Genomic DNA, 14,100 nt, shown 5'->3' on the forward strand with positions numbered 1-14,100 from the left:
TGTAACCTTCTCACTCACCCGCTCTCCTTCCCTTCTGTCCCCCCCACTGGTCTCTGCCCCAGGTCTTGCCTGGAGACCTGAGGAGGTGGATCAGACCCTAACAAACCACAGAAGTTCAGCAGCTCGGTGGGTAGAGGGCAGACTGTCCCCTTGGCCCCATGCTCCTTTCAGGCCTCACATCCCCTGGCCCTGATCCTGGAGCCTTGCAGGACAGGCGCTGTCTCGCTGTCTCGTGTTTTTTTCGGCCTCCTCTGGGCCTTCAGGTAGCCTGGGCCTTAGTTTCCCTAGTACTACCAACCCCCCCACAGCATCCCCACGACAGGCATGAGGGTCATTTCCCGTTCCCCCACCCCACCCCTGGGGCTGCTCCCTAAGACACGCAGCAGCAGCCTTCAGAGCAGCCCTCCCGCCCCCGCCCGGCCCTGTGCACACAAGCGCGTCCCCAGCGCCCAGCAAATCCGTGTCAAATGAATGAATGTGGCGGCCGAGCCTTGGCCTCATTCACTGTAGATCCTCGGGACCTGGAGGAGGTGTGTGTTGGGGGTGGTGGTGGAGCGTGAAGGTATGTGTTGGGGGTGGGGGTGCAGCGCCGGGTATCGGCACACTAGAGCCTGTGGGGCCACCACCCCCCAATCCTCGGGTCTCCCGGCCGCGTGGACCCAGCGCGCTCGCGGGTGGCCTGGTGCGGGCTGGAGGCGGCGCCGGCGCTGAGTGGCGGCTGCGGGTCCACCCCTGGCGCGCTGGGGCTGGGGGAGGCGGGAGGCGGGGAGCGCAGGGGCGGAGGCGAGAGCAGCGCAGCAGCGAGCATGTGCCGCGGAGCCCAGTAACCAGGGACGACCGCGGGCGGCAACACAGTGTCCGCGCCGCCCAGCCCAGCGCAGTCCGCGCCGCGCCTCCGGGAGAGGGCGGCGGCCGGAGCGCCCGGGCCTGCGAGTGAGCCCTCGCCCGGCCCGGCCCGGCCCGCGCCCAGGAGCCCGCCGCCCTGGGCCGCGCGGGGCGCCGCAGACAAAGGCGCGGACCCGGCCCGGCCCCGCGCGCCCCGCCCCGCCCCGCCTGCCCCGGCCCGCCGGCCCAGCCCTCCCGCTGGGCGCCCCTCGGGGTCCGGCCCGGGGCGCGGGGGCCACGGGTCCGAGGATGGGGAAATCCAACAGCAAGTTGAAGCCCGAAGTTGTGGAGGAGCTGACCAGGAAAACCTACTGTGAGTGCGCGCTCGGACCCCGACCGCCGGCCCTCGACCCGTACCCCTTCACCCACCCCGCACCCCCGGCCTCTGCGTTCCTCCTACGACCCCGTCTCCAGCCTGCGTTCGGTCATCCCAGCCTGCCTGAGCGCGCCCCTGACCCCGCGGAAGCTGGGGACCGCGCCCCCAGCCCCGCACCTGGCCCTTTTGTTCTAGGGAACCCCCTTCCCCCGGGACGCGTGCCGCCTGTCAGCGCGCACGGGGTGCCTCGGGCTGGGAGGGATCCCCTGCCTCTCAGGCCCACCTTCTGCAGGGCCGGGGCGAGCCGGGGTCAGGGGCGGTGGTCGTAGGAGGGGGCGCCTGCTCGCGTAGTGCTGGCTGTACCGAGCCGGCTGGTGGGAGCTCGGCGGCTGGGTGATTCATGCATCACCATGCCGCCGCCGCCGCCTCCCTGGCCTGGGTCGTGTGTGTGTCTGTGTGTGTGGGGGCAGGGGGTTAGGGGGTGGCTACACTTGTCAGAGAGCTCGTGGCGACGCTAACCGCTAAGGGTCTTGGGCACCCTGTTAAGTGCTGGATTTCCAGGTTGAATTCTCCTCTGCCCCTCTGTCTACCTTTCCGTGCCAGACTGGGAACGGGTTTCCCTTGGGGCAGTGGGAGTCTGGCCCACCTCGACCAACCATCTGGACCTTCCTAAGAGCAGGCTGTATTTCGGTTTTCTCTAGAACTGACCCAGTGTATCTCTCTGTTCCACCAACTTCTCAACTCACCTATTCCCTTGAATCTCCAAATTCTCCAGCCCAGACTTCCTCCTGACCTGCTGCCCCTTGACTGAAAGCTCCCCCCCCCCCCCCGCCCCGCCAGGGATGAATGGCAGTGCTTTACACCCCCCCCCCCCCCCGCTTGGTTTCTGGGGATGGGAAGGAAGCCGGCCTCAAGGTGCGGAAGGTCTTCCTGCCTGTTTGACCTGGCTTGGGACAGGGGGCTTGGCTTTGGGTGGGGATTGAGTCCACTCAGTGGCTGGTCCCTCCAGAGGCATGATTGACTGCCAGGCGAAGGTGAGAGAGGCGTGGGAGGCAGTGCCTGGCGGTGCACTGCACATTCTCTGCCCCCCCCCCCCCATGGAGCCCACCCAGTACTCCATGCCCCTGCTGGCCCTCATGCGCTGGGAGCAAAGGGGGTTTCCTGGGATAGGTGAGGGTCAGCTGAGAGCCCCCAGCCCTTCTCCAGAGCAGTTCTGCAGTGGGAAGCTCACATCCTGATTCGGGTGCTCTGTGATCAGACTCCAAGGGCTGCAGCATCTGTCTTTGCTCTTTCCTCTTTGCCCCCTTCCCAGAGTGGTGGGTAGTCCTCCCCAGTGTGATTTGCTGGGCCTGACTTCAGCCTTCTTCCAGAGCTGAAGGTGATGGAGCAGGGAGCCCACTGGAGCCCGATCGCTTGCTCAGTGAACCGAGCTTCTTGCGTTGTTAGTGAAGCTTGCAACAGCCCTTCACAAGGTGGGAGCTAGTGCTACTCTCCCCCCGCCGGAGCCACCCCCACTTACAGACTGGAAACTGGGACTCAAGAAGGCAAAGCGGAGTAGCCAGTCTATGGCCAGGAAGTGTCAGGACTTGCATGCAGACCTGCCTAACTATAAAGTTTAGCCCCTCGAGAGACCCTGGAGCTGATACTGAGACACCTATGGGGTCTTTTTTCCTACATGTTCTGTTCCTGCTCTCTGCTGGAAGCCCATGGTGGTGGCTACGGGATGGGAAAGGGTCTGGGGTGGGCTTTCTGTGTCCCTCCCCCAACCCCACTGGCAGATCTGTCAACTCTGGGAGAAGTTGAGTCAACAAGGCTTTGTTAGGAGAACTGGCCTCATGGTACTGGGCTGGGCTATTTTTAAAGGCCTGTGGAGACATGGAACAGTTTTGATCAGGGAGTGCTGGCCTGGTACTTTTCCTCTGTGCTGAGTCTCTTAGGGTGGGCTGGTGGGGCTGGTGGTGGGCTTCCTTACCTCCTGTCTATTGCTCTGAATAGTGTCAGCTCTCTTGGTGCAGGCCCACAGCTATTTCACTGTGTTGCCCTTAGCAGGTGCACAGAGTCATTGAATGAACTCTTGCAGCTGCAGGAAGAGCAGAGTAAGCCTGCTTGTGCTGGGACCTGAATGGGCTTCTTCCTGACAAGGAACAGAGCTGGCTGCTCTGTGTCTAGGGAGTTCTGTGTATAGGGTCAAGAGAGGAGCACTCAGGAAAGACTCTCTGACACTAGCATCTCCGGAGAGCTCACTAAATACCAAGGCTCCAGGTCCTGACTCTCCCAGATTTCCCATCCCTAAGGCCTGCATTGAGGTGGAAATTTCCACCCTTGACAAGTTTGTCATACAGATCTGGAAGCTTAGGAACCCCGGTTGAAGACCAACAGTTGGTTCTGGTGTATAGTATCAGCTGGGGTCCTTGGCTATATTGGACCTGGTACCATCCAGAGGGGAGCCCTGGATGCCCAAGTTGGCATGAGCTCCCTTCATTGGTGATTCTTCTTCCTGGAGAAGCCCATCCTAGTCGCCTGTATGGGCTAGGATATAGAGGCAAGTCTGACAGTTCCAGCTGTGTGGCCCTCTTACGACACATCTGGATTCAGGCCACAGAAAGCCTGCCCTTCCTGGCTGGCACTGCACTGCCTCTGGTTTTCCTTCTTTGTAGATAGTATATTTTATGTTGTCAGTGTCCAGTAAGCCAGTCTTCAACCTCCCCAGCTCTGTTCCTCCTTAGCTCAGTTCCTACCCAGCAGCAGAAGGAGGATCTATCTCAGTGGTATCCCTGGTGGTAGAGTATAGTTGGAGAGTAATGGTTGGAATCACTATCAGACTAGTCTCCAGGTCTCTCTCTCAAAGGTGGAGGGGGGAAAGAGGGGGAGGGAGAAAGAGAGAGAGAGAGAAAAATAACAGAACTGCAGCACCAAAACTTCCTATCATTTAATGGAGGAAGGTCACACACATGCCAAAAATAGCATGCACTCCCACTTAGCCATTTCACTAGCCCACACACTGGTTTCTTTGAGGTCTGAACCAGTCTCTTCCAGCTTGTGGGTGAGGCTGTTGTGGTCCCTGTGTGCCCCGGCTGTGGGTTAGGCCAGCCCCTGGGCTGCTGAGCCTCAGTTTCCTTCTCTGCAGAATGGGTGTCTCCCTGGGGATTGACTCAGGGAGTATGAGCTTTCTGCAGGGCCAATCGCAGCCAGCCTCCTGCATGGCATGGGGTCAGAGATCAAGGGAGCAGGCTGCATAGCCCCCCACCCCTATTTACATTGTTGACCACACCAGCGAGCTTCATCTCCGGATGGTCTGGAGTCTGTCTCGAAGGGGATTCCCTCTCTCCATCAGGGACCCTTTTAAAGTTTGTGGCTGAAAGCTTGGAGGGAGAAAAGGTGGGCTCTTGGGTTTGCTAGAATCTCACCTGGTTCTTGTTTTGACCTGCAGTAGTCCCCCACAACCTCATTTGCTAGTGTTTGAGGTACCCTTGTCTGTCATTCATGATTGTACGTTCCATATAGGGACACACACCACACACACACACACACACACACACACACAGAGAGAGAGAGAGAGAGGGGAAAGATATGAGTAAGAATGAGGGAGCTGTAACTTCTGCTTTCCAGCAGAAGCCACCCTGGCTTATGGAACACAAAATGCTGGTTGTGGCCTGCACATCAGTATAAAGGCTCAGACCCAAGCCAGCCATTCCCCCTCCTCCCCCTTTTCTTCTAGGGCTATTGCTGGGGCTCAGTGCCAGCACTATGAGCACTATGGGGCTCAGTGCCACTGCTCCTGGCAGCCATTTTTTCCATTTTATTGGATGGGAAAGAGAGAAATTGAGAGGGGAGGGGGGAGATAAAGAAGGAGAGAGAAAGACACCTACAGACCTGCTTTGCCTGCTTGTGAAGCGACTCCCTGTGCAGGTGGGGACCCGGGGTTTGAACCTGGATTCTTGTGTGGGATCTTGCGCTTTGTGCAATGTGCGTTTAAATGGGTGCATCATTGCCTGCCCCCCTCTCCTTATTCTCTCCTCTCTTGCCCTCGTACTCACTGGACAAGGACACCTCTGTCCAGGACCCAGAGGAGATGGTTTCCTCCTTTCTTGTCCTGACTGGGCTCTCCCTTGATCTTGCCTGCCAACCTTGGACCTGACCTTTCCCTGTCCCAGAATGGTGCCCAGCACTCAGTGACCTGTGGGGGGGAAGGGGCATCCCAATGAGTGATGTGGTTGACTGGCAGCTAAGGGGGACCCTACTTGACCTCAGGAGCCTGGAGCAGAGACATGCCAGGTGTATCAGTTGGAGTCTGAATTTCTAAGTGGCCCCGTGAGGGCCCCTCCCTGCAGGGCAAGAAATCTTTTTTTTTTTTTACAAGGAATCTTTGATTATCACCCCTCCCCCACCCAACTCTGCTTCATCAGACATTGCAATAGGGGGCATTATCTGATCTCCCCTCTTAGGATAATTGAGGCAGTTAGGGCATGGAGAGCTCACAGCCAGATAAGGGCTAAGTAATTCAGGAAAGGGCAGGCCCCGGGAGGGACATGGCACCTGCAATCCCGTTGCTCCCTGTGCATCTGTGTCCCGTGCGTGTGCACCCTGAGTGTGGGCTCTTCGTGTGTGTGCATGCCATGTGCCTGGGGCCTTCTCTGAACTGAAGGTGAGGCAGCAGCAGCAAGAAGGATGAAGCTAGACTTTGAAACTGGTTGAGCTCCTGGCCAAATGGATGTGACTTATTAGGAAGCCTCTGGGTAACCTGGAGGTGGGATTCTGCCCTCACTCCAGCTCTGTGATCCGGGGCAATTCCCTTCTCCTCTCTGAGTGATTGGAAGGGTATTGAAGTCCAGTGGCTGGATCAGAAAGGCAGTGAGACTGGGTTTGGAGTCTCAGGGAAGGAACTAGAGCCCCTGCTGTGCCAGGTATTACCTTTTTTTAAAAAAAAATTTTTTTTAATTATTTTTTTTAGTTACCAGAGCACTGCTCAGCTCTGGCTTATGGTGGTGCAGGGGATTGAACCTAGGACTTTGGAGCCACAGGCATGAGAGTCAGTTTGCATAACCATTATGCTATATACCCCTGCCCTTCCTCTTTTTTTTTTTTATTATCTTTATTTATTTATTGGATAGAGACAGCCAGAAGTTGAGAGGAAGAGGGAGATAGAGAGGGAGAGAAACAGAGAGATGCCTTCAACCCTGCTTCACCACTTGCAAAGCTTTCCCCCTGTAGGTGAGGACTGGGGACTTGAACTCAGGACCTTAAGCACTGTCCAGGTTCTACCTCTTTCTTTGAATGATACTCAGCTTACTGAGTCTCCCTTTCCTCTTTTGGCAAACAAGAATCCAAGAACACAAAAACTGGGGAAGAGTCAGGGCAGGTGGAGGATTTACCACTCTGCCTGATTCTGTTATTTATTTATTTTTAAGATTCATTTATTTATTAGCATGAGAAAGAGAAAGAGAGCAAGAGAGAAAAGGAAGGAGAGGAGAGGAGAGGAGAGGAGAGAGAGAACCTAAATATTACTTTGTCACATGTGGTGTCAAAGATTGAACTTGGAACCTTATTCTTGAGGGTTGAGAATCCAATGTTCCAACTGTTGCGTCACCTCCTGGGCCTCTGTCTTTTTTTTTTTTTTTTTTTTGTGGAGCTGGGCTACATGCATGATTTCACTGCTCCAAGGCTGTGAATATATATATGGAGGGGGAAAGGGAGGGGGCGGGGCACAGCATTAGAGCTTCCTCCCCCACCCAAACATTTGGCACATGCATGGTGAGGTAGGCACCTTACCTGTTGAGCTATCTCCCTGAACCTGAGGGAAACTTGAAGCCTGGACAGCACCTGGTCCTTGGATGTCAGCCCTTGCTGTACAGGGAGAGTGGACGAGGCCAGAGAAAGGCAGGGACTTGCCTGGGTCCCAGACCCTAGACCTTCTCTTCATGTGTTCCAGCTCATTCTATCTCCTCAGACTGTATGTTAAAAATGACCAGTTTCCCCTGTCCCCACACTGGTCCCATGGGACTCTGGTATCTCCAGGTGGCAGGAAGCCCTTTCTCCTGGCAGTGGCCTTGAGACTAGACCAGCTTCCTCTGCTCCCCTGGTAGGACCTGAGCTCTTCTGGTTGGACTGTGAGCAGTGGGAGAGGTGGGTGGGGCCCACATCCCCCCTCACCATGGGCCATGGGAAGGGGTTTGCGTATTTCACAAGATAGGGGATGGGTGCATGGTAGTAGGTGATGGAGATATTTTAGTTTGGGGTTTGGAGATTATTCTAGTCTCTGGTCCAAAGGGTGGGTAGGAGGAAGAGGGAATGGCAACCAAATAAGGGGTGATTCTGGTAAAAAATGTGGTGGAGGGGGCATATTGACTGGGCTGACTTGAAAGAAGGAATCTAGATATGTTTAGGAGGAACGTCTCAGGAGCTTACAGCATGCAGATTTCATTACCTTGTAAATTTAAGCTTATATATTTTTTATTTTCTAACTTTAAAGAAGACTTTATTTTATTTTAATGAGAGATACAGAGAGAAAGGGAGAGAATTAAATCACTAATAAATTTAAAAGAGAGAGAAATAGAGAGATAGATAAACCAGAGCACTGCTCAGTTCTGGCTTATGATGGTGCTGGGGACTGAACCTGGAACCTCAGAGTCTCAGGTATGAGACTCATTTGCTTTCTTTGCTTTACCAGTATGCTGTCTCTCTGGTCCTATGTTCTAACTTAAAAAAAAAGTTCCTTATTAATGAAAGAGAGAGAACCAGAGTACCACTTTTTGCACATAGGATGCTGGAAACTCTGACTCTCATGCTTGACAGTCTGACACCTTATCCACTGTGCCGCTCTCCCGGCCCCTATTTTCTATTTCTTTTCTTTCTTTCTTCTTTTTTTTTAATATGACAATTGTGCAGCCAGGGAGGTGGGGCTGTGGTAGAGTGCAGAATTTGTAAAAATGAAGTCCTGAGTTCAATTCCAGCACTGCTTGTGCCAGAGTCTCTCTCTCTCTTTGTCTCACATGAATAAGTAAATAGATGAATTAAAAATAACCTGGAAATTGTGAATGTTTGCCTATATTACTGAATAGTCTTTTAAAACAAAATCTTTAAATAGTGCATCATAGGAATTCGATTTTTATCGAATCCCCTTATTGGACAGTTTGGTTGCTCCCCCTAGTATAAAAAGTGCTGTGATGGGGGGTCGGGCGGTAGCGCAGTGGGTTAAGCGCACGTAGCGCAAAGCTCAAGGACCGGCAGAAGGATCCCGGTTTGAGCCCCTGGCTCCCCACTTGCAGGGGAGTCGTTTCACAGGAGGTGAAGCAGGTCTGCAGGTGTCTATCTTTCTCTCCCCTTCTCTGTCTTCCCCTCCTCTCTCTATTTCTCTGTCCTATCCAACAACAATGACATAAATAACATCGATAATAATAACCACAACAATGGCAAAACAACCAGGGTAACAAAAGGGAAAAAATGGCCTCCAGGAGCAGTGGATTTGTGGTGCAGGCACCGAGCCCCGGCAATAACCCTGGAGGCAAAAAAAAAAAAAAGTGCTGTGATAGACATTTTTGTGCTAAATCTTCACACCAGGATCTCTGTACATAATCTCTTCTTGAAGACAGATGCCCCAAAATGAGGTTAAGGATTGGAAGGCATCTGGGGACATCCTCAAGAGCTTTTGGTTGAAAAATTGTTCAATTGCCTTCCAGAAAGTACATTCTGGTTTTCGTTCTCAGCAAAACCGGATGAACAAGGACCCATCTCCCTGTGTTCATGGCAGCACTGAGTATTACTGCTCTTTTATTCTTTAATTCTTACCCACTTTATGGGTAAGAGAAGAGTCAGTTTTTCTTTAATTTCATTTCTTTATTGCTAGAATTCTTGAGATAAAGACATATTTCAATGCCCTCATTTCACAAAGGGACAGCTTGAGAGCTAGAGAGGTAAAAAGTCTCTCTTACAAGGACAGGAGCCTAGGCCTGCTGGGCACCTCCCTCAGGAACTCAGCGAGTTCACCGTTGGTTAGAGATGGGGAGGTTTTGCTCTCTTCATTCAAGTTCCATCTGATGTGGTCCATCTGGTCCTAAATAACATTTATTCTCAAGCAAGGCCAGGTCAGTGTACCTTTAAAAGAACATTCTCTCTGTTGTGATTATGAGGGGAGGCACTTGCATGCTCTGGGTGTGGGCTGTTTGTGGGGTTGTCAGAAATGCTGATTGTCCAGGGAACATGGGTGGCCTCTGTGGCTGAAGGTGGGACAGCAGTGTGGGGGGCTTGCAGGTCTGGTTGCCAACTCTGGCAGTGACCCCAGTGATTCCCTCACTGCTCTGCAGTCTGGGTGTCATGTGGAGGAGATGGGGACAGTGCCTCCCTCTGGACAGATGTTGGACCTGCACATGATGTGTCCTGGGGAGATGCTCTCCCAGGAAGGCAGCTGCTGGGCCATGGGTGTCTGGAACAGCAGCGGTGGCCACTTCACAGACCTGCCACAGAGTTGGAAGTGCAGACTTGGCACAGAGCTGGGAGTAAGTGGCTCATGTGTTTGGCTGCTCGGTGGTTCTGTCCCTCTGTGTTGAGTTCTGGTCTCACTAAGTAGGTAGGGAAGGGTGGCTTGATTCATAACACTGGGTTTCACGATCCTGTGTGGATGTGACCTCAGAGACTCAGAGAGGCCTGGGCTGTGAGGCTAGAACCATCACTGCCTGGATGGTGGCTCTGGAGTCATCGGCTCAGTCTGGAGTCATCTGTGACTCAGTTTCCCTTTCTGTAATGTGTGGGTTTCCAGTGGGAGAAATTTCCTTCTGTGGGAGACACTGCTCTGCAGATGACAGTCCCTCTGTGTATAACCCAGACCGCTGGGCATGAGGTTGGGAGTAGCAGACACTGGGGCAGAATGGTAGGACAGTGCGCCAGGGAGCATACCTGCTTGGGCATGTGCGAGGCTTGGGCTTGAACCCAGCCACCAAAATAATGGGAGGAAGTTTTGGTGCTGTAGTATCTCTCCCTCTCTGTCTCCTTCTGAGTGGTGAAGCCCTGGTGATGACCAAAAAAAGAAAAAAGAAAAAGAAAATAAATAGATATAAAAATAAAGGGAAAAAAAAACGGAGGGCTGGGTGGTGGTGCACCTGGTTAAGTGCACACATAGTACAAAGTACAACGACCCACGTTTAAGCCCCTGACTTCCCACCTGCACGGGAGATGCTTCATGAATGATGAAGCACGTTTGCAGGTGTCATCTTTCTCTCTCCCTGTCTCCCCTTCCCCTCTCAATTTCTCTCTTATCCAATAAAATGGGAAAAAATGGCCAACAGGAGCAGTGGATTCATAGTGCCCCCATGGAGCCCCAGCAAAAATCCTGGAAGCAAAAAAAAAAGGAGGAGTGAACATTGACCTGACTTGGTGGCTCCTCAGTGGTGCCCGAGGATTGGTGAGACACAGTGCATGTGACCCACTGAGTCTGGCACCGTGTCTGAGTCTGGCCTGACCCACGTGTGATCCAAGACCTGGCTGGGTATCCACATGTCTTCCCCACTGACTCCTCTCCAGAGCCCTTTGTGGTTCCTGTTTCCCAGATGGGGAAACCAAGGTTCAGTAGGGCAGAAGCTGGTCTCTAGCTTTCTCAGGGGCGTGGTGCAGCTGGTGCTAATGCCTTGTCCCTGGGCTGGGGGCGGTGAGGAGCCACCTCAGGGTGTGGGTGAGTGTGGGTGCCCGGGTGGTGGGTGGAAGAGGTGAGCCCTGGGGACAAGCCAGCCAGTCCTGGTTCCCGTGGGCATACTTGAGGTGTGAGTGATGGGGTTGCGGAGCATGTCAGGTGTGGGCGAGCCGCCGTGTCTGTGCGCGTGTGTGTGAGCACGCTGCTGGGGGTTCAGGTTGTGAGTGTGGCTGAAGTGGGGGTGGGAGGCCAGGAACCCGAATCGCTAACCCACCTCTCAGCTGTCTGTACTGTGGCCAGCTGCACACTGTCACCTCTAGGTCCCTTTCTGCCCGGTTACCATAACCTGCAGGAAGGACCACCAGCAGAAAGATTGACAGCAGTGGTGACTACCATATACCAAATAGGTGCTTGGTGTTGGAGTACTGGGTACAGACCCTTCCTTATTCCTGTCCCTTCCTCCAGCAAGATCTGGTCACAAGACTGGGAGTGGGGACTCACACTCCAATTACAGATGAAAAAAGGAGGTGCAAGCAGGTTTAGGAATATGCTCAGTCCCCCTGCCCCGACAGTCAGCAGCCAAGCTGGGCCTCAGGCTCTGATGGGTGACTTGCTCCTCAAAGACATGGCTGTCCTGCCATACTCCCCCCCCACCCCCATCTCTGTGAACCTTTTACTGTTAGAGCTGCCATAGGGGTGGCTGAACAGGGAGCAGGGAGGTGGCAGGAAATGTAGTGGGGAGGCATGGGGAGGAGCATGCATGGGGTGGGGTGGGGGGTGGGGGACACCCCAGCCCAGCTTCCCAGCCTCCTTCTGCAGAGCCTTGGGCGTTGACCTATGCCCAGCACAGGCTTGACCTTATTGGGTGCTCCCAGTTGGGAGCTTGGAAGTGGGGGTGCCCAGCGGGGCAGTGCTGGCACCCTTCCTGCAGCTGTGGGGGGCAGGGGTGGCTGGGAAGCAGGAGGCACTCTGGGATGAGGGAGAGACCAGACCGAGTGCTCCTGGGGAGTCCTGCTGCCCATGCCCAGCATGCCAGGTGCCAGGAGTGGGCCAGTGGATGGAGGAAACATGGGGCTCTGGGGCTCTGGGGGACCTCAAGGTCTGGGGACTCAGTAGCCATGTCCCAGGTGTCAGTAAATCCTTTGACGGTTGGATGCATCTAGTGAGTGTTGGTTTCGGTGCAGTGCCCAGCTTGGAGCACTGTCTCCTGTGGACCCCTCTGTGTAAAGATGTCAGGCTTCGCAGAACGCCCTTTTGAGGGGTGCCTTGTTTCACCCTCTGCTGACATGTATGGAGCCCGAGGGGCACTGAGGAGGTCTCCAGACCCTGGTTCCAGTTGCATCTGGAACCCAGTCTCAGTGTTCCCAGTCTGTGAGATGAGGGTGCTGTCTATTCTCAGCCTCAGAGTGCCCCCCCCCCCCGCCTGCCAACGGTGCTGCCTGGCCGGGGTGCCCAGGAGGGAGGCAGGCAGCTACTGCCGGGTACTCATGAGGTGGCTCAGGGCAGCCCTTGGTGCCGCCAGCTCTGGATTCCCTGGCAGGGGAGCAGGAGGAATGTGGTTTTGAGGAATGTTCAATCCAAGGCAGAAATAGCTCTCTGCTTTTCCCATTGCAGTCTGGTGTTTGCACACGGAGTTGGTTCTCCCTCTCCCTCCAGTTCCTCAATGTCCTCACTGGCTGTTTGAAGACAGAAAATGGCATCTCTCTCTCTCTTTTTTTTTTCCTTTGGATCTGTCCTGTGAACCAGAAAGGGTTGAAGGATCAAAGGGTTGAAGGGCTGTGGATATGGAAGCAGATGCAACAGGGTAGAGACCCCTAGTTCTTTGCTTCCCGCTTTTTTTCTCTGTGAACTTTGGGGGAGGAGCAGTGCAGCGAGAAGGCTTGTTGGGGTGTTGGGGCAGGGCCTGGAGGCCGGGGCTTGCTGGGCCTGCGTACAACTGTGGCTCCTCTGGCACTTGGCCCAGCCCTTCTCCTCAAGCTTCCCTGCTCCATCAGTGAAGTGGGCACACAAGGAGAACCTGGCTCTTGGGACCCTAGATGGAGTGAGTGTGAAATTTTCTGCAGAGGGGCCTGGCATGGCCCAGGCACTTGAGCCCCATCCTCTCAGTCCCTGTTACCTCACACACATAATTCAGAAACTTAAAAAAATTTTTTTAATTGCTACCAGGGACTTAGTGTCTGCATGATGGATCCGCTGCACCCGGTGGCCATTCCCTCCACCACTTTCCTTTCCTTTCCTTTCCTTTCCTTTCCTTTCCTTTCCTTTCCTTTCCTTTCCTTTCCTTTCCTTTCCTTTCCTTCCCTTCCCTTCCCTTCCCTTCCCTTCCTTTCCCTTCCCTTTTCTCTTTTCTTTTCTTTTCTTTTCTTTTCCTTTCTCTTTTATTTTCTTTGATAGGACAGAGAGAGATTGAGAAAGGAGGGGGAGGTAGAGAGGGAGAAAGAGATACAGGTAGCATTGCTTTACCACTCAGGAAGCTTCCCCCACTGCAGGAGGGAACTGGGGGCTTGAACCTGGATCCTTGACATGGGAACTTGTGCCCTCAACTGGGTGTGCCACCACTTGGACCTGGGAAACACTTTTTTTTTAAAAAAAATTTATTCCCTTTTGTTGCCCTTGTTGTTTTATTGTAGTTATTCTTATTGTTGTCATTGTTGGATAGGACAGAGAGAAATGGAGAGAGGAGGGGAAGACAGAGAGGAGGAGAGACAGAGAGACACCTGCAGACCTGCTTCACCGCCTGTGAAGCGAACCCCTGAAGGTGGGGAGCTGGGGGCTCGAACCAGGATCCTTACGCCAGTCCTTGCACTTGGTGCCATGTGCGCTTAACCCGCTGTGCTACCACCCGGCTCCCTGGGAAACACTTCTTATGGCTTTGCCACTAGGTAGAATGAAGGCCCAGCCCATGGGTAGGGGCTGTTCCAGGCAGCTTTTCACATGGCCTGTTTGTATCGTTCCTCTGAGGCCGGGGAAGGGCCTGGCTTTTGCTCTGATTTAGTGTGCACCAGTGCCTGCTGGCGCTTCCATAGGAGCTGCCCTATGTCCATTGGTATGCATCTTTGGACTGGTGACTAGGACATGTTTATTTATTTATTTGAAAAGTGTGTGTGTGTGTGTGTGTGTGTGTGTTTGTGTGTTTAGACGTCAAAATCATTTGTAATCTTGCTCCTGGACTGCTTTTGCATTTAGGTAGAAAGATAGAAAGGGAGAGATACTGCAGTACCAGAGCTTACCCCAGTGCCATGGCATCTCTCATGTGGTGCTAGGGCTGCACACATGACAA

The 14,100-nt window shown here is 53.9% G+C and overlaps 1 protein-coding gene across 1 annotated transcript in view; it reads left to right on the forward strand.

Annotated features, from left to right (window-relative positions):
- Positions 1-979: 979 nt before the first annotated feature.
- The window catches only part of NCS1 (neuronal calcium sensor 1), a 51,891-nt gene continuing 38,770 nt past the window's right edge, over positions 980-14,100 (forward strand). The window contains exon 1 of the mRNA XM_007527064.3: positions 980-1,198. Within this exon, the coding sequence (XP_007527126.2) occupies positions 1,135-1,198 (64 nt within the window). The 5' untranslated portion in view covers positions 980-1,134. The remainder of the gene's footprint in view (positions 1,199-14,100) is intronic.

The sequence above is a fragment of the Erinaceus europaeus genome, chromosome 10, assembly GCF_950295315.1.
Source record: "Erinaceus europaeus chromosome 10, mEriEur2.1, whole genome shotgun sequence".
Classification (NCBI taxonomy): domain Eukaryota; kingdom Metazoa; phylum Chordata; class Mammalia; order Eulipotyphla; family Erinaceidae; genus Erinaceus; species Erinaceus europaeus.